The sequence below is a fragment of the Podarcis bocagei genome (genome assembly GCF_964188305.1).
Source record: "Podarcis bocagei genome assembly, chromosome: 1".
Classification (NCBI taxonomy): Eukaryota; Metazoa; Chordata; class Lepidosauria; order Squamata; family Lacertidae; genus Podarcis; species Podarcis bocagei.
Window position 1 is genome coordinate 71,713,585 of NC_138125.1, and position 20,573 is coordinate 71,734,157.

Here is a 20,573-nt window from a genome sequence, read left to right on the forward strand (position 1 = left end):
ATCAGTTGTGCTTCAGTAGCTTTAAAAATGTGCACACTGACACACCCACCCTTTGATTTTCAGGGAACTGGACACATCATAGAGGATAACGTTTCACAAGCAAGCATTGACCTTAAATATTTCTGAAAAGACTTAGCTCATTTATAGTGTAGCCATTCTAATGAATGCTGCATAAGGGTCTCTTTTAATAGGATGGAGATGGAAAGGGTTATATTTTACAGCCATGGAAAGAACTTGGAAGGACTATCTGACTGGGAACCAGTCCTCTGATAGGATACATAACTCTGCAAAGAATGGTCAGAAATACATAGTCCTTATTTTGAGGGGCGGGAGGAGTAGGACAAGGAGATGGGCAGGGTACTAATAATATAAACAAACGAACAATTTTAGATCTCTTTCCCAAACATACCAATGAGAGATTGTTTCTGCTGCTTCTGTTCAAACTATTAAATATGCAAAAGCCCAGACAGTAGCTGTGGATAGTTAGTCAAAGAACTTTGAAATCCCACTGATTTTGGTGGGAGAGGGTCACTCTACTTCCTTTCACTGAAGTGAAATTAAACAGGAAGTTGCCTTATACTTCAGTAGTCTAGTTAGCCAAGTATTCTATGCTATAATTATCCCAGAGAAGAGGAGTTTATCAATCAGTCCTGTTACCAGTTATTTAACTTGAAACATTTTCACTAACCTATGGTTCTGCCGTAATCATAGGGCAAAAAGACTTAAAGTCCATGTAAGTAGGACAATCCATTTGGGTCTCTGTAGATGGTTTTTAAAAACCTGAGAGCAGTCTTCTTGAAACAGAACAAATGATCAAGCCTTTACTTGAGGGTCAATTTTTCTATCTATAGGGGAAGCAGAAGCCTTCCCCTATATGTGACCAGACAGAAAATTTACTTCCTGACCCTAAATATGACCATGAGGCACACAGCATGAAAAAAAGTCCCAAAGTAAAAAAATAATGGGATTCAATTCTCTGCCTCCTGGTTATCCCCATTTCCACCCATCCCATAGAAGATGATCACCGATTCATTGTTGCTGACGGTTTTCTCTTCTCTTCTCAGCTATCTGCAGTGTTGGAACATATTACGATGGGGAGCAAGAAAGCTGCATTCTGTGTCCGAATGGAACTTACCAAGACAATGAAGGCCAAATAACTTGTGAACCTTGCCCAAACCCACAGAATCCCGGAAACCAAAAAACAGCTGGAGCTCACAGTATATCTGAATGTGGAGGTGAGGATGTTGCATCTTACAGAGTCATGAACACTATTGCTTCTTCCTCCTTGGTATGATTTGAAAGCACCCATTAGTTCAGCCTTCTTTTCTCACATGCCATGTTTACATTGGTCTGGACAGTGTCTGCGCTGCATGTGTGTGCAGGTTTGGAGTAGATGGCGATCAATATGTATATGGATGTGGAGGTGTAGGTATATTTCATTACTGTACTCGCCTTCCCAGTGTTGTCTGCACTGATGCATCTGGAGATAACATGGAATTTCTATAGAATGCAGCCTGAAGAGAGGTAAAGTTGCCAGCTTCCAGTACATCTTTGCCATGTGCTTCTTTGATCAGTTTAGTATCAGTTTCTTGCACCAGTTTGGGGAAAAGTGGAAATAAAGGAAAACTAAGAAACAGTCTTGGGTGGAAGGAAGATGACCCATGCTGGCTATAGCACATCAGTTTCCATTAATCTAAATTTGTCAAATATTTTACGATACTTCAGACACTATAATCTGTGCAACATTCTGTATCTGGAAAATGTAGTTTACTAAGAGAAAGAAGACCTTTCACTTTTTCTCTCTTGTTTTTGCCAGACATGTAGAACTGTGGGCAATGATAAAATATTCTCCTATACAGTTTATACATTTATGCCAACATTGTTTTAAAGTGTAGCTAAACAAGGATGCTATAGCAGCAGATTTCCTGCATTGGCAGAGATTTGGGCTAGATGACCTCCCACATCTATGATTCTTTATCATACCTTAACACATATGCGTCAGTTTGATTTTAAAGAATGTAGAGGAATATAAAATATAATAGAGGAAAGGGGATCCTGTAAGACCTCTCAGCTCTCCTAAGATAATTACAGTGGTGCCTCGCAAGACAAAATTAATTCGTTCCGCGAGTTTTGTCGTCTTGTGATTTTTTTCGTCTTGCGAAGCACGGTGTCGGGAAAGTTTTGGAAAAGCTTCAAAAATCACCAAAGTCTTTAAAAACCTCAAAAAAGGCTACCACACCGCGTTCTATGAGTTGCTCCTCGAAGTCAAGTCGCAACTGTATTAACAGTGTTAAGAAAAAGGAAACAAACTTGCATGATGTTTCCGTCTTGCGAAGCAAGCCCATAGGGAAAATCGTCTTGCGAAGCAGCTCAAAAAACAAAAAACCCTTTCGTCTAGTGAGTTTTTTGTCTTGCGAGGCATTCGTCTTGCGAGGTACCACTGTACTGATTTTCTTACATTATTTGTACAATGGCAAGATTTGCATTACCAAATTCCCCTGAAGTTCTGCTTTTAGGAAATATCCAGGGAGCAGTCAGGAAGAAAAAAGATATTCAGAATTTAATTGTGGCTGCCAGTATGTATGCATGCCCAGACTCTGGAAAAGATCAAAACTGTGTCTGATGTCCAAAGTTGGTTAATAAGAATCTGGAATGTTGCACTTAGGGGAAATGAGCAAGCTCTATTATATTAAGGGAGCTCAGAATTCCTTTGTATAAATAAAACTGCATCCTTTTATATAGAAGGATCACAGACATGAATTTGGTTTTGAGAAGGCGCTTCCTTCTGTTGGGAAAAATGTTTAGCATAAATATTTGAAGAGCTACAGTAGTGATAAATTCTGTATTTTTATTTTTATATTTTTCTTGTGCTTATATATGCTTAATATATTATGAATAAAAAGGTCATTCACCAATTATTATTAATAAGAAAAAGGAAGGCTAGTTTAAAATGTTTCTCTGTGGCATTCTAAATTTCTGTGATCCTGGGAGCTTATGGCAAGGAGATGCGGTCAGTCATGAAGTTCTCTACTCTAAAGTACAGTAGTACTTCAGGTTACATACACTTCAGGTTACATACGCTTCAGGTTACAGACTATGCTAACCCAGAAATATTACCTCGGGTTAAGACTTATGCTTCAGGATGAGAACAGAAATCGTGCTCCGGTGGCGCAGCAGCAGCAGTGGGAGGCCCCATTAGCTAAAGTGGTGCTTCAGGTTAAGAACAGTTTCAGGTTAAGAACGGACCTCCGAAACGAATTAAGTTCTTAACCCGAGGTGCCACTGTATAGTAGTCTCCAGAAATTTTCTACAATATGATGTTTTAGGATAATGTAGTTTGCCTCTTTATTGATAGAGCAAATGGATATTGATAGGTGATGTGGCACGCCTTAAAACTCTCATCACAGAACAAAAGAAATCCATATCCATTAGATAGTTCACATTTTAACAGCTCTGTAGCATTCAAACTTGTATGTAACATCCATTGGCTATATTTACAACCTCAAAAGAAAAAGTGTTGGAGGGGAAAAAATGGGTTTTTGATGTCATGACCTACGGGTCAGTATTTAAGCATGCAATTTTCTTCCTTCCTTGGTGCATTAAGCACATACAGCTCCATGCTTCTTCTTTATTCAGAAGCCAAGGCGGCACTCCCTATTAAACTCAGTTCATTAGCTGTAAACAAAATTCCTCATCCCTGATCATGACCAGTTAATGCCTTATTTGCTGCAAACTTAAATAACTTGAAATGATGCCAGGGCCAATTTAACCCCCCTAACAAAAACAACCATTCACTGAAGTGATTTATCAGAGCTATAAACCAAAACTAACAGCTTTAGTTTTACCAGCTCTTTAAAAGGACAGAACTTCACAGCTTAGCCAAACAGCTGCAGCAGTAATCCCATGTCTTGCAGAACAGTTTTAATCATTTGGCCTGCCATGGCAATCAGCTTGCTGCAAGTTTGGAAGACATATTGCTTGGAGATTTACATAAAGAAGCTGCAGAGGATGGTTATGTGTATATAATCAGTTCCAGTAGGTTAGCTCGGTCTGTATAGTATATCGGTACCAAAGCAGTTTAGGAATGGAGGAGATAATACTAAAGGCTCAGTGATAGGGCCTGGACCTAATTTTTTCTACATGGCTTATTAGACATTCCATGACTGTGTCTGAAAGGTATGTTGCATGGGGATATGAAAGGTACATGAAGAGGTCCTATTCCTCATAGTAGCCTGTTGTGGTGCCTGGGTGCAGGTGGGGAGGAGAGTGGGGGCACTGGGCCCCATTTTGCCTGACAGAATTCCTCTGTATGTGGGTGCTTTACCCATGATAAAGTGAATGCATTTCTAATACTTTGATTAGTAATGCCAGTTTAGTTCAGAAGTGTGCTTTACAGACTCCAAAAGGAGGCTTTTCAACCATCATGAAAACCCTGCATTTTCTCTTTGCATTTGGACTTCCCATTTCTGGAAGGATAAATTCACAATGTAGTCCGTTAAGTGGTTGGATTTGGATTTTGCCTTAATGGAACACCATAAAGTTATTAGTACTTTCTAAAAAGAAATACAAGAATTAGCTATGGATCTACCATGTAATAGAAGGGCAACTGCTGATTTCTAGTTCCAGGATTAGGTAACTCTCAGAATTGGATGCATGTCAGTGGCCAGATTATGACACCTATTTAGCTGCAAGTTCCTATTTTTATTTTGAACTGCATTTAGTTCAGATTTTTAATAACTATCATTTTCTATCTTGCAATAGGACTTTCCACCAACAGAGGCTCCAGTATATTATAGGCTTGCCAAAAAATCCATGGCTTATAGCCGTGGTTTTCAACCAATGTGCTGTGGCACCCTGGGGTGCCTTGAATGGTCAGGGGTGCTGTGACCAACACTGGCCTCTGTCCCTCTTTCCTTCCATCCCTCCTCTGATGCCCTCTTGCAGTTCTGCATCCCAAAGGCTTGCACAGCTGCTTGCGGCAGCGGCCCTGGCTACAAGCTCCCTAGGTGAATGGTGCCTCTGGGGCTGACCAGAGGGTGCTTCCCAGGCCCCTGTGGGGCAGTAGGAGAAGGCACCTCTCTTGTGGGGGGCAGCTCAGAGACTGGGGGTGGGGGGCAGCTGCAGCTGCCCAGAGGACTCCCAAGGAGAGGAGGCTGAGGGTGAGAGGCTGCCAGCTCTGCAGGCAAGAGGTGACATAACTGGGCTCCTGAGCCCCACAGGGTACCACAGAAAGAATGCAGTTGGTCAAGGGAGCCGTGGAATCAAAAAGGTTGAAAATCTCTGGCTTACAGTAATGTATATTCTCTCCCCTCTCCCACAGGACAGTGCTCACCAGGTGAATACTCAGTTGATGGATTTAAGCCTTGTCTTGCATGTCCTTTGGGGACATATCAGCCTGAGCCAGGTCGAACATCTTGTTTTACCTGTGGTGGAGGTTTGATGACAAAACTTACTGGTGCAACAGTGTTTCAGAATTGTGAGACTAAAGGTAAGAACCAAGGATGCACGAGGAACATAGGCAACCACACTTTTCATTTCCACTTTTTAAGGGTGAAAGCATTCCTTTCAACTGCAAATATAAAAGTTGGAGATCTAGTCTATTCATTTACTTAGAATACTGATCTTGTTTAATAGCCAAAAGAAGTGCTCATTCTCACAATAAAACTCATATTCACATCCAGTGTCAGGAACAACATGGTGTCGCCATGGTGGCAATAGCCGTGCCTTAGATAACCTCATTGGCTACGATGCTGCCATTGTGCAAAGCAGGTGACATTTCCTGCCGTAGACCTTGGTATCACCTTTAGGCCTCACTCTGATAAGCAGCAGAGCCGCTGATAAACTCTGAGTCAAGGGCTAAGCAGCTGGAAAGCACTCAAAGCATGCTGGAGGCAACTCCTCCCTTTTCCATTCATACACATGGCCCAAAGTGCTTTCCAATTAGGGACTAATTGGAAAGAATATATTCAAGCAGGATAGACTAATCCTCAGGACTTTTTTCCTATATCAAGAGTGGGAAACCTGAAGCCGTCCAGATGTTGTTGGGACTCCAACTTCCAGCACCCCTAGCCAGCATGAACAATGGGAAGGAATTTGGGGAGTTGTAGTCAAGGCCCGTAGGCTCTCCAACCCTGCCCTACCTATATGGACTTCATTTTCTTAAAGGAATTGCATGCATACACCACACATATACCTTCTTGTGTGGTGAATACATATTTATTTTGCCAGATTCGACATGCACTGAAACTTCCTGCTAAGTGATAGGTGCCCACAGTGTGAACTCCCAAGTGAAATTAGCATATACATTCTTCATCTGTGGCAGTGTGCATGTTGGATGTACACAATTTTTCTGTGCAGAAAATTAGTCTTGGATGAAATGTCATTCAGTGGAATGGCTGCAGTTAATCATGTCACCGCTTATCAAAGCTATTGTAGCATGTTGCTTGTTCACCTTCTACAGTGCAGTGCTCACCTGGTCATTTCTACAACACTACAACACATCGTTGTATCCGCTGCTCTGTTGGAACATACCAGCCTGAGTTTGGACAGAATTACTGCATTTCATGCCCTGGAAACACAACCACTGATTATGATGGATCAACAAATGTAACTCATTGCAAAGGTAAATATTGATAATCTATGTTGTAGTCAGTCCAAAATGAAAGGACCTAGTACCAACTGCAGTGGGGATAGATGCTATTGGTCTTTCCTTAAGTGAGCAGAAGCCATATCCCCACCCAACAGCAATCACTCCTTGTTAGCCATATCCTGCTTTGGGATGTAGGCTTTCCTAACCTGACTTCATTGCTTTCTTTGGTGTCAGTCTCCAAGTAGCCCTTATCAGTGGACATAGGAAGGAGCTGTTGGTGTCCTCTGCAACAGCTTCTGCTTCAGTTGTGCCAAGTTCTAGACCCTAAGCCTAAGGCAATTCTTCCAGGCCAGGCTTTCTCTAAACACTAAACCAGCCTTTCCAGAACTGATGCCCTCCAGATGTTTTGAACTACAACTCCTATTGTCCATGACCATTGGCCATGCTGGCTGGGGCTGATAGGAGTTGTAGTCCAAAAATCTGAAAGGACACTAGGTTGGAAAAGCTGTACTGTATATGGCTTTTGCTCCTTTGTTTTTAGTCATCTTGAAGCAGCTACTCAATAAAAATGGTCTAAGGAATAAAAGATATGCATGATTCCTAGATAGTAGCCAAAGTAATTGTATCAGTTGTGATTGCTGCTGGTGGCATTGCACAGGTGTGAATATTGCTTTCCCCTCTGCCCTGGCTATGGGTAACATATTTCCTTTTTTCCAGACAGGCACTGTGGTGGTGAGCTTGGAGAGTTTACTGGATACATTGAATCCCCAAACTACCCTGGAAATTATCCTGCAAACACAGAATGTACTTGGAGTATAAATCCTCCTCCTAAACGCCGCATCCTGATTGTGGTTCCGGAAATATTTTTGCCAATAGAAGATGAATGTGGAGACTACCTGGTGATGAGAAAAAGCTGTAAGTTAAACTAGGTTTCCATGTCAGGTATATGAATGTATTTCTCCTGATGGATCTTTGCTAGATTTTGTCTGTGCCAAAGCAAGTCCCGTGAAAATCTGGCTCTAAAATGTAGTATAACAGCCTTCATAACAATAGATTCCAGCCATTATGGGTGAAACACACACCCACACCCACACCACCGATCAGACATATTTTAGATTTAGTGGGGAACTATAGTGATTTGTGGTGGGTGGAGGAGGTAGGGAATTCATCTTATTTTTTTACACAAACATGCTTGCCTTTCCTGGGGTGTACATCTGCCAGCTGGTTGAGTGGAGCCAGAGAGCAAATGATCTGCTGATGGCTGCAGTCACAAGACCACTAAGTCCTAAGATGAATGGGCTTTTGGCAGCAGCAAGCAGAGTCAACCATTGAAAATGACTGCTTTTGTAGAATGGTTCATGTGGGAAGAAAAATAAGAATCCCTGTGACTTGCGTGTGTGGGGTGAATAACGAAAGAATCGGGGTGCCTGAATTCAAAATGCAGGGCTAAATTAAGTCTCCAGCGGAAATTCCAAGTAGCAGAGTTTAAACTCACCAAGTCAAGCAGCACAGTGAAGTGTTAGGAATGTAGACTGTTAAACTTTTTGCAAATCCAGTTTAGTTCGCTTTGTGAAGTGGTTCCCTCTTTCTACCACCCTTTGCATTGAACAGACTATATATACTGTATATACTCTGTTAAGTAAGTTTTAAATGCTTTAAATGTTACAAAACATTTGAAAGGTCAGATTCATGCATTTATCCAAGCAGCAGCAAGGAGAACACAGGCAGAATAGTCTTGGATAAAAACATTCAGTTACAAGCTGTGGCGAGAAAGGGAACAGGAAAAGAAGGCTTCGCTTCCTCCCTCTTTGGAGAAGGGGCATGACCTAGCTGAGTCTAGGAATCCAGCTCTATTGTTGTAACCCCTTAAGCACTCGTACATATTTGTGTTTGGCAGCAATTTCCCACTATTTAGCCCAGGCATAGGCAAACTTAGCCCTCCAGATGTTTTGGGACTACAGTTCCCATCGTCCCTGACCACTGGTCCTGTTAGTTAGGGATCATGGGAGTTGTAGGCCAAAAACATCTGGAGGGCCGAGTTTGCCTATGCCTGATTTAGCCTTTGCAAATCTAATGGCCCCCCGCTCTCCATGCTTGTAGCTGCTTTCAATCCACCAGCTTCTTGCTGCCACTAGTTTTGTTGAGCTCAGGAGATCCTGAAATGTAGTGGTCTTACAGCACTGATAGTATGCCTTTCCATTCAGTGGAGATACTTTGGCTATGTACACATTAGCTCCCCCCCCCCCCCGCAGCATTTCATGCTGCATTTGCACATTACTATACACACCAGAGGGGGCATTACCTGTTTGGTTTCCTTACGCATGCAACTCCCCAACTCCTATTCATGAAGCTGTGATCTGTGCTTGTGCAACAGTTGTTTCAAATTTTCACACCTCAGCTAAACTGCGGAGTGAAAGTTGCTTCTGTTTTCAAACTGAATGGAAGCTGGTTTGAGGGGAAATGCATTAAACAGTATTTCTCAAGAAACTACAGGAGAGATGGATTGTGGCTAAAGTCATGTGTGCACAGCTTCAGACACCTGCAACAGGAATGCACAGCCTTAGTATAACTTACTAAAAACAATACCATTGTTTTTGGCATTAACTAAGTTTCATATACACATCCACGAGCAGCCTTTCTGAATGTACTGTACTCAGCTAGTAATCTAAGCATTTAGGGAGGCGTAGAAGATTTTACTCCTGCTGAATTAAGTGAGTTTGGAAATAATATGATATTTTTACTGCTTCAGTCATGGCTTGCTACATGCTGGGCCTGTTCTTGTTGATGCAACACTTCATTTTCTTGTGCTGATGGCTTGGCACAGCTCCTAGGCAATAGATCTTTAAAAGCTAAAAATAGCATGTTTATGGAGCCAAATTGTATCTTTGGAGTGTAATCTTGACGTGTGCTTTGCCAATGACCTCAACAGAGCCAAAGGTTCTCATATGGTGCATTGAAACAGGAATATTGATTGCAAACCTGAATTATACCACCATTTCTGTACTGCTCCTTCTATACTACTTTTAATAATAAACCCTTATATTTCGCTTTCAGTTGCCCAATGTGTTCACATGCATTATTTAGTTGCAATCTTTACAAAAACCCTGCATTTTTATTATTTCCTCCATACTGAAAATTATTATTATTCCTCTTGTATTGTATTATGGGTGAGAACTGGGTTGAGAGAAAATAGCTTGGCAAAAGCCACATAGCACATTCAAAGCAGAGTCAATATTCCATCTAGAAGATTTGTTCAGTTTCTTAGCTTCTATGCAACCCACAAAGCAGGGCATTAAGCATGCGCTTGGGATAGGTTTTGCTACTGAACAAAAAAGGATTAAGTGTTCTCTTTTCCTTGTGCAATGAACTAGTTTATTATTATTTCAAAAAAATTATATGCTTCTTGTTTTTTTAAAAAAAAACTCAAAGCAGATGATGATGATGATGATTATGTAGTATTTTGTGTTAATTTTATCTTGTATTTTTATGTTGTGAACTATGGATCTATGGTTGTGGGGTAGGATACAAACAATAAATAAATAAAGCATAAAACGATAAAATCAAGAAAAAATCACAGTACTTTAAAACATACAAGAAGTGAAAATACTAAAAAAAAAATCAAATTTAGAGAAGTAATGTGTTCGAAATGTACGTTTTATTATTATTTTTTATTTGTATTTATTGTCAGATTGTCAGCAAAACCACAGACTTGTGATAGGACCTCAGTAGAATTGGAAAGCTGCTCAGTACTCCAGTGTTGAGGCATGGTCCATCTTTCTTCATTGAGATATCCCACTCAATAGCTTTTTCTGTTGCAGCATGCGGTGGGGGTGTTGTTCCTAGGCTGGAGGTGGCAGTTCCCTGGAAACATTGTCCCACAATGCTTTTAAACCATCTGGAAGTAATGGGAGGGACATATTAGGATATGACATGTAGCCATCAAGTAAATAATCCGCCCTTTACTAAGATGGATGCTAGCAATGGAGAAGCAGAAAGAAAACTTCAGGGCAATTAATGTTGGGGTGATGGTAGATAGTTGGGTGGGTTGGTGAGAAGAGAATAAAATAAAAGTATTTTGTTGTTCAAAAGAAAAATCCTAAGCTAACAGGTGCTTGATACCTTCCTTTTGTCCATTTTGTTTTGAAGCTTCCTCCAATTCTGTGACCACATACGAAACCTGTCAAACCTACGAACGCCCTATAGCTTTCACTTCCAGGTCTAAGAAGCTCTGGGTCCAGTTCAAGTCCAATGAAGGAAATAGTGCCAAAGGATTCCAGGTCCCTTATGTAACATACGATGGTAAGGAAACCTTAAAAACTGCTGGAACTAAAGTGTGGGTGTTTCAATGTGTAAATTTGTGTTTTTACTTTCCATCTCAAAGTCTGGGAGTAGGGGATATCAACATTTTATATAGGTAGAATATTTTATATAAGTGAATTTTTATGTGTCAGGTAAGGGCAGGCTTCCACACAAAATAACATGGGTATTAACCATGTCCCTTATGAGATGAAATGTGAAATTATTTTGGAGATGGTAAGGGGTGGGGGACAGATGTCTGTTGGGGGTATAACTTTCAAATTGTATCAGATTTTGTCTTTTATGTGCCAGTTCACATTTTTACACAAAATTGTATATTTGTGTATTTGAGACAAGTTAGCTTCTGAACACCTCCAAGTTGCTTTGCTGCAATGTAGGTTTTATTTTTTGATTTAGGAAAGCTGTAACTGGTTTATTGCTGTATCCCAAGAAGTGTCTTTTCTCATAATGGTACAAATGGCTTCACAGTTTCTACTTTGAAGTTGAATTTGGGACTAATCAGTGTTTCAGGCAGATGCAGAGAAAATTGGAAGTTTCATCTTCCTTGTACGTCTGATCTCTATGATAAATTATCCCAAACTGCCCTGCGGGAGGCAAACTGCGGGAGGCAGTGGAAGACAGGAGTGCCTGGCGTGCTCTGGTCCAGGGGGTCACGAAGAGTCGGACACGACTAAACGACTAAACAACAACAACCCTGGGGTAACAATCTGATGTGATTATGGCATGATGGATTTCAAAGGCTTGCAAGTGCAGCACTTAAAGGCCTAAATCCTTTGGCTTTGCTGCCAGCCAGTGGCAACTTAACCCACCCTCCTTAGCTGGAAACAGGATTTGTTCCACATTTTTAAAACCTGATTTCCATCCTGAAAACACACCAGTGGAAACAGGCTAATACGTTTGATACCAAAATAGTAAATGCTGTTTGCTTATTATACAAAAAAAGTGAAAGGGGAAAAAGCAGGGGTGTTGTAGGCAGATTTTAACATAAAGAGTAGATTTATTTAGCAAAGCTGTATTTGATGTTTGCCACATAGCCAGCATTTATATATGTCTCCAAGGCTGCTTATGATTTCTGCCATGGACCGATTACCGTATATACTCGAATATAAGCCGATTTTTTCAGCATTTCTTTAATGCTGAAAAAGCTTCCCTCAGCTTATACTCGAGCGGCAGAGGTGGAACGAGCAGCCCAAAAGGATCCCTTTCGGGGTGCTCCTTCCTCCTCCTTCCCCCTTGCTGCTTTCTGTGGAGGAGGAGGAGCGAGCAGCCCGAAAGCAGCTCTTTCAGGCTGCTTGTTCTTCCTCCTCCGCTGCCACAAGGTTTGTGGTCTGGTAAAATTTGGTGCCTCGGCTTATATTCGGGTTGGCTTATACTTGAGTATATAAAGTAATAGTAAGCAGATATGGAACACTTTGTCTCTTTGTCTAAACAGTATAGTTTGTTTCTTGAAGGCTGTTTAGAATAGGTATTAAATCTGCTAATCTGAAAATTGTAGTCTTGGTTATAGATGGGTACATGCAAATGCATGAGTACATTCTGTTTGGGAGCATTTTCAGCCAAAGAATGGGAAATGCTAACAGACTTGCCCAAAGAAGTAGTAAGTACCCCTCCTGTTCAGCCTAGAGATACATGTATGTGCTGCTGATGTAACTCAAATGAATATTTGCAAGTCATGTGTATATGTGTGTGTCTCCAACAGAGGATTATCAGGAACTAATAGAAGACATAGTCAGAGATGGTAGACTGTATGCATCAGAAAATCATCAAGAAATCCTTAAGGTAAACTTGCTCAGTTAATCTCCTGAAGGAAAACATCCATTCATGAGTGACTGCTCTTTGTGCAAATAAAGCTTTAATGCTTTGTTTACAATCTACTGTGACAGAGAGGAAGCTAAACAGGAGGAGGATCAGCAGGCATATCTCCCAAACAAGAAGCAACATGCTATCACTCTGTTCCCCAAGAACCAAAACTAGTCTGAAGGGAGTGGTGGAGGCAATGTTGACTCAAGATATGTTAATAACTGATGCAGTAAACATACAGTGTATATGTTAAATAACTGACAATATGCTACCTATTAATATTGCTGTAAATCGGCTACCTGAAGCTGCTGTCTCAGCCTGCTGCCTAATAGTAGTGCTGATGGCAAATGCTGATGTTTCTAACGTGAACTTGAGCATTAGTAATTGCCTAGCAATCATACGTGCCTTCTGTTCCAACTTCTGTAAGCACAGGAATGATGATAGCAATGATATGTGGGTAACTTGGCCTAAGCCTTAGCATTTTGGTGGGTTGCACTTTGAATTACAGGAAATAGGAAGGGCCTTTACCTTAATATGTAATAGAAACTGAACCAAGAATTCAGTAGTAGATAGGTAGCCGTGTTGGTCTGCCATAGTCAAAATAAAAAAAATCCTTCCAGTAGCACCTTAAAGACCAACTAAGTTAGTTCTTGGTATGAGCTTTCGTGTGCATGCACACTTCTTCAGAAAAAGAAGAAGTGTGCATGCACACGAAAGCTCATACCAAGAACTAACTTAGTTGGTCTTTAAGGTGCTACTGGAAGGAATTTTTTTTTTTTGAACCAAGAATTGTGCTTGCACTATTTTTCCCTCAAACTACAGTATATTAAATGACAACTGAGTTCTTTCTTACACTTTCAGGATAAGAAGCTGATAAAGGCATTGTTTGATGTCTTGGCACACCCACAGAACTACTTCAAGTACACAGCACAAGAGTCCAGGGAGATGTTTCCAAGGTCTTTTATTCGATTGTTGCGCTCTAAAGTCTCCAGATTTTTGAGGCCTTACAAATAGTGAACGCTATATTTTGAAAACTTAAAAAGTTACTGACTGTACAGATTTGTTTTGTATTCTCTAAGTTGGGGAAATTTTCAGGAAGCTGCCCAGTCAGTTGTATACAGTGTGTAAATTTTTTTTTATTAAAAATATAATTATTTCATTGCCATCTGTTTTATTTTCTGCCATTACATTGAGTACAGCTCCTACCATCAAATAACCTTTGGCCATGTAGGCAGGGTCTGATGGAAGTTCGTAACATCTGGAGGGACCATGTTGGCTATCCCTGATATACTAGTAGTTATGAATGAAGGTTGCAAGTGGTTTGTTCCTTTTTATATATAATAATATTGGTCCTATGATTTAAGCAGCTTCCTCGAATTGTAGAAATCTTCCCTCAATTTCCCACAAGAGGGCACCATGTTGCATCAATTTAAAAGTACAACGAAGCAGTTTCTACTATTATGTCTCCCAAGACCAGTTTAAAAAGGATAGCACTCAAACATTGGAGAGGGGAGCAGAGTCAGTGAACTTTCTTCTTGTGACAATACACTTATTGTCAGCTCTTTTTCCTCTAGACAATATAAGTGTCTATAAAAAAAACACAACACATTCTACCAGATATTTGCTATATAAGCCATTAATTTAATTGAAATCTCTTTTTACCTGGCTTTATGTTGTTTGTGAATCTGAGAGTGATGAAAGTTTATAGGGGGGAGCTCTAATATAACCTGCTACTTCCTGGATTGCAAATCCTTACTTTTGCCCTCCCAATGTGTTATACACAGGTTGGGCACTGAAGCACTGAATTAGAAGTGGGGCTGTGCTGCTGGCCCAAGCCGCCACCACCACCCCACACCTGACCTCTGAACATCAAGTGTGCACACGCAAAGAGGAAATCCTACAGCTGCTCTCAAGTAGGGATTCCTCTTCAGACATCCTCACTAGGACTCTGGCCACACAAGAGCAGAGCAGCCTCATCCCCCTTTCAATGCACGTGTGTAAATACATAAATAGGACCTTTATTTTCAGCATTATCAATTTGGCTACAAACAAGCCTGCATTTTTAACATGCGTACTGGAATCAAATTGAGAAAGGGACAAAAATGAGGGTTTATACACACTGCAATTCCAGTGGAAAGGGCTAACGTAGAAGACACTTAGCTTTATATTAGGAGAATGGGCTGTGTCTATAAGCAAGGAGAGGTCTACCACCCAAGACCAGTGAGGAGGAAGGATCATATTCCAGGACTGACCTTTGATTTGATTTTGATTTAATACTTGCATGCTGCTATTCAAACAATGATCTTGAGCTCAAAGCAGCTCACAATAATAAGAATAAGCAAGCAACATTTCCCTCAATATAACTGTATCCAAAAGTACAACAGCATATAAGTAAAGCAAAAACAAACCATTTAATAAACAAGTAATGCAGGCAAATGCAAGCTCATAATAATTCAAAAATAACTTTTCCCAGGCAGCAGGGTCTTTCAAAAATTCAGCCACAAAACTGAGCTCAAAGTAGCAACAAAATTTGTTCTCTTTTTCCCCAGCTGAGTCTGTTCCATAGAAAGTTTCCTGGATACCCATCCAGCCTTGTCTATCCATTTATTTACTTCCAAAGGAACTTGCTTACAGGTAGGCCTAAGTTTACAGTCTGGAAAATGCTAGTGGCATCCAGCTTGAAAACTAGTTCTATAAGATACTGAGCTCCCTGCTGTTGCTGTAGCAATCATCACAATTTTGAATGCCACATGGAATGTTTCATGGAGCGGAATGAGTTGTCCGTACTCAAATTTCCAGTTGATTTTAACATCTGAAATTTTAGAGTTAAAAAACTGGATAGGCCACATCTCTCATTTTTTTAGAAAAGGTCCCTCAACGGAATAACAGTTTCACCAACTTCCAGTACCTGGGCAGGTTCTTGTGGGACCATTTAGTCTCAAGTGGCATGGAGGGGACTCCTGAAGTAAAGTCAAGGTCATAAATTATCCAGCATTTCTAATGGTCCTAATAAATAATAGACAGGCCCGTGCTTACGATCTCATTGATGTGAGAAGGTAACTGTTAAGCTTCATCCAAGACAAAGGAATACACTGTCCTTGTCCTAGATGTGTTGATAGGGGTTGCAATTAGAGCTGCCAGGTTTTGAACTTACCCCTGTGGTGGTAAAACCTTTAGCAGTGGTTTTATCGGCAGGTGTTAATCGGGCGAAGGCATTTATCTCCACATCATGAAAAGCTCCAGCAGCCGATTCCTGCAGATCAACCTGCAACTAAAGGTACAGAAACACATTAGCCTATATTTTTCCCAGCTTAGCTGGCAACCCCTAGTGCAGTTCACCAAACACTTGCTGTGTACAACTTCCTTTCATGTCAGTGAGGCTCATATGGCTCTCCTGGACAAACTCCACTGAAATAAATAGAATACAGCAGCAGTATACTTGATTATGCCAATACTGATGGAAGGCTTTGTGTACAAGCACAGACAATTTGGGAGGATTGGGTATGGGGCTAGCAGCTGTAATTGATTGTATTTAGGATTAGACCATTCTGTGCAGGGCAAGGCTATCTGGAGTAACAACCTCCAGTTTTAGGTTGCTTCTACACTAGAGCCTAATGGTGCTGCCAAAGCATTGCTTTTCCACAATTATCAAGAAGTGGAACAAAAACAAAAGCTTCCACACAAACAATTAGTTTAGGTTTGACTTCCCATATATTCCCAAGTAAGTCCTCTTAATCAAATATTCTCTGCAATTTTAGCTACCATTGTCTTCCTTGAAAGTTCATCCAGCTTTATTGCTTTCTGAGGAGCAAAGATTATTTGGAAATAGCCTACTAATGGTCCCTTTGTTAATTGTCTGTTATGTCCTATCCTTGTGGTGTGGGTAATTTAGCCAAACAGAACTACTTGACTATATAAAATGGAAAGGAAGCCAATAATTGAAGCCTCCAACCCCCACAAGAACAGAAACTGGCATAGGGACAATTAACAGCAACCATTCAAGGGATAATTAATTCTAGTTACACTAATCAGAAATAAATAAAAGGGTCTAGGAAAGGTTTAAAAAGTATGACCCCTAAAAGCCTCCATAGTCCTTTCCTGTTCATGTTAGATAGGCTGCTGTTGCAACTGTGTTTTACCATGAAAACCCTGTGTCAAAAAACACAGAAGATACTGGAATGCACAGGCTGACAATGGTGTTATCTGGATGCCCCATAAAAAAGTGAGAGCACAAAGGATGGCAGTTCTAGTGTAAAGGGGCTAATGTGAAAGTCACCTTAGGAAGATCTTTCCCCACAACAGTTTTCATTTCCCAAAGTTCTTTAGTTTCCGTGGTAACTTGTCTGTTGGATGGATGAACCTTTGGCCTGATCCAGGAGGACTCTTTCTAGTTTAAGAACCTAAGTAAAGAAAACAAAGACTATTGAGGTTTCTTCGATACTAGGTCCAAAAAAAGCTACAAATTCAGTACAATGATAACTGGTTAAACATAACATAACATGACATAAGAATAGCCTGCTGCATCAGACCAGCATCCTGTTCTCAGAGTGGCCAATCAGATTCCTATGGGAAACCGGGGAGCAGAACATGATCAAAAGGGCCCTCTACCCTCCTGTTGTTTCCAGCAACTGGTATTCAGAAGCCCAGGCTGCTTCCAGCTGTGGAGGTAGAGCATAGCCATCATGACTAGCAGCCATTGACAGCCTCCTCCACCATGAATTTGTCAACCCTCTTTTAAAGCCATCCTGCTTGGCGGCCATCAGTGCCTCTGGGGGGAGTGAGTTCTATAGTTGGACCATGTGCTGCATTTATAGGTACTTTCTATTATCTGTCCTAAATTTTCCAACATTCAGCTTCATTGGATGGCCACAAGTTCTAGTGTTATGAGGGTGAGAAACTTTCTCTAGTGTTTTTCTCCATGCCTTGCATAATTTTATAAATTTCTACCATGTCACCTATTACTTGCTATTTCTCCAAGCTAAAAAGTCTCAAGCGTACAACCTTTCTTCACAGAGGAGTCAGCCCCTTGATTAGTTTAGTTGCCCCTTTCTGAACCTTTGCCATCTCTAAAATATCCTCTAAGAGATGAAGGGATCAGAACTGTACACCAAATACGGTCACACCATATATTTGCATAACAGCATTATCCCAGTAGTGATATATGGAAGTGAGAGCTGGACCATAAAGAAGGCTGATCACCGAAGAATTGATGCTTTTGAATTCTGGTGGTGGAGGAGACTCTTGAGAGTCCCATGGACTGCAAGAAGATCAAACCTATCCATTCTTAAGGAAATCAGCCCTGAGTGCTCACTGGAAGGACAGATCCTGAAGCTGAGGCTCCAATACTTTGGCCACCTCATGAGAAGAGAAGACTCCCTGGAAAAGACCCTGATGCTGGGAAAGATTGAGGGCACAAGGAGAAGGGGACGACAGAGGACGAGATGGTTGGATAGTGTTCTCGAAGCTACCAGCATGAGTTTGACCAAACTGTGGGAGGCAGTGGAAGACAGGAGTGCCTGGCGTGCTCTGGTCCATGGGGTCACGAAGAGTTGGACACGACTAAACAACAACAACAACAACAACAATTATTATATTGACATTTTTATTTTCCTTTCCTTTCCTAATGATGCCTAGAATAGAATTTGGCTTTGTCATGACCACCACACACTGGGTTGACATCTTCATTGAGCTATATACTATGACCCCAAGATTTCACTCCTGGTCCGACACCACCAGTTCAGACCCCATGAGCATGTATGTAAAATTAAGATCTTTTTGCTGCAACATGCATTCACTTTGTTCTTGTTTACACTGAATTGCCCTGGAACCCTTGGAATCTCGCACTGTTTGGGGATTGGGGTGATGTGCAACAGTGTGTGTGTGTGGACACACACACACACACACACACATCTACATTTTTATATCTACATTCTTCCCAATACAAGATAGAAGGTATTTATGATGCAAATCATTGCACCATCTTTAAATATGCATATAGTAATTGTTGAGAAAGCACTTAGCACAATATTTTGTACTATTTCTTAATGTATTAAAAATAAATTTAAAAATGATTTTCGTAAACTGTAAGATTACCTACCTAGCTCCATTACTACACCAAGATTTATTGTATTTGACTGTTTTTAATACCACTGTGGCCTGTAATGCAATTAGAAAAGCTTTTCTATGGATGATGCAAAACTTCAAGGCCACCAAATTCTTCTTCATTTGCATGCTGAAATAGATGACACATTTACCCTTGAGCAGTACTCAAAAAGAAGGATTGCATTTTCATAGCACTCCTCTACCTCAGCTTTGATATAGGCACTAGTCCTGCTGCGAATAAGAGCTTATTGAACCTTTGCTAATGCGAGACGAGATGCAAGGCTTCTGTCCTATAGCTCTTCCTTTCTATTACATAAAAGAGACAGCATCCATTTAGGGGGAGGGCTTTGTTTTTGCTCTCTGTTTTCTCTCCCTTAGCCCAGAGATGAGGTGAACAAACAAAGCATCTTTCTTTAATCAACTGGCTAAGTGCCAAACGCCTCCAAAGGTGAAAGAGAGATTGCTTTTACCCTCAGAGTTCTGTATGCTTGTAAAGATTCATTACATAACAGGCTATTCTAAAAAGAAAAGGGGACAGGACAAACCTCTCCTGTGTTTAAACTGCTAGGCCGCAGTTGCATTTTGGCCTTTTGGTGTCTGAATGAGAGTATAATTCCAAGCCTTGCGGTAGTTCCAACTCTACTTGGATGACCATCTTCAGAGGGAGTTTTGTTCAGCCCTGTGTGGGGTTCTCCAGGGTTCGATTTTATCCCCCATGCTGCTTAACAACTACATGAAACTGCTGGCAGGAGTCATCTGGAATTTTGGAGTGCACTGTCAAGAAAACATGTACAGTGGTACCTCGGGTTACAGACGCTTCAGGTTACAGATGCTTCAGGTTACAGACTCTGCTAACCCAGAAATAATACCTCGGGTTAGGAACTTTGCTTCAGGATGAGAACAGAAATTGTGCTGCGGCAGCGGGAGACCCCATTAGCTAAAGTGGTACCTCAGGTTAAGAACAGTTTCACGTTAAGAACAGACCTCCGGAATGAATTAAGTTCTTAACCTGAGGTACCACTGTACATTGATGATACACTGCTCTACCCTTCCTTTACACCTGCAGGTGTGGCACTGGCTGCACTAGACCCATGTCTGGCCTTGATATTGGACTGGATGAGAACAATTCCTTGCCTTGGCAAGGGTGGGAACAGGATCAAAACTAAAGGTGTGATCATGATACATTGCGAGGCTGGCTCCATGAAATTACTCTTAACATTCATATGTCAGGAATGGGAAACCTCTGGCCCGTAGCCCAAATTTCATAATATTACAGTATTATTATTAATATTATCATCATTATTAAATTAACATATCACCCTTCTACTGGTGATCACAGGGCAGTTTACAATACAAAAACACTTATACATACACACAAACAAAACAATCTCTCTCTCTCTCTCTCTCTCTCTCTCTCTCTCACACACACACACACACACACACACACACACACACTGCCACACACAATTTGCAAGGGCAAAGATGGTATAATTAGCCAAAGACCTGGGAGGAGAAGAATGGTTTTGCTTGGCACTTAAAGATATGTAACGAAGGCACCAGGCAAATCTCCCTGGGGAATGTTCAGAGGCCGTAATTTGGGCCATAAGCCAGTTTTTCACCAGCCCTACCCATCTGCCCCACATGGGGTGTCCTACCACCTGTGTGGCAGGTAAAGCCATGGTTATAAGGAACAATTGGAAGCCTTTGATTGTGCTTCCTCTGAAAGTGGGGCTTTTAAATTTGGTGCTAAAAGCAAGCACTTCTG

The 20,573-nt window shown here is 41.0% G+C and overlaps 1 protein-coding gene and 1 long non-coding RNA gene across 19 annotated transcripts in view; one reads left to right on the top strand and one right to left on the bottom strand.

The window, feature by feature from the left end:
• The window catches only part of SCUBE2 (signal peptide, CUB domain and EGF like domain containing 2), a 46,912-nt gene extending 33,047 nt beyond the window's left edge, over window positions 1-13,865 (top strand). For all 3 annotated transcript variants that reach the window (XM_081168955.1, XM_081168956.1, XM_081168957.1), the window contains 7 exons: window positions 1,065-1,235; window positions 5,321-5,488; window positions 6,461-6,622; window positions 7,307-7,504; window positions 10,736-10,888; window positions 12,606-12,685; window positions 13,568-13,865. In XM_081168955.1, coding sequence (XP_081025081.1) covers window positions 1,065-1,235; window positions 5,321-5,488; window positions 6,461-6,622; window positions 7,307-7,504; window positions 10,736-10,888; window positions 12,606-12,685; window positions 13,568-13,720 — 1,085 coding nt within the window. In that variant the 3' untranslated portion in view covers window positions 13,721-13,865. The remainder of the gene's footprint in view (window positions 1-1,064; window positions 1,236-5,320; window positions 5,489-6,460; window positions 6,623-7,306; window positions 7,505-10,735; window positions 10,889-12,605; window positions 12,686-13,567) is intronic.
• LOC308582828 overlaps window positions 10,226-20,573 on the bottom strand; it is a 54,629-nt gene continuing 44,281 nt past the window's right edge. For 12 of the 16 annotated variants that reach the window (XR_014005878.1, XR_014005879.1, XR_014005880.1 and 9 more), the window contains 3 exons: window positions 16,983-17,106; window positions 15,861-15,977; window positions 10,226-10,484 (listed from right to left, as the gene is read on the bottom strand). This is a non-coding gene — a long non-coding RNA (uncharacterized lncRNA). Of the gene's footprint in view, window positions 10,485-15,614; window positions 15,713-15,860; window positions 15,978-16,982; window positions 17,107-18,803; window positions 18,939-20,573 lie in introns of all 16 variants that reach the window. The other 4 variants (XR_014005886.1, XR_014005888.1, XR_014005891.1 and 1 more) reach the window with 3 other exon arrangements.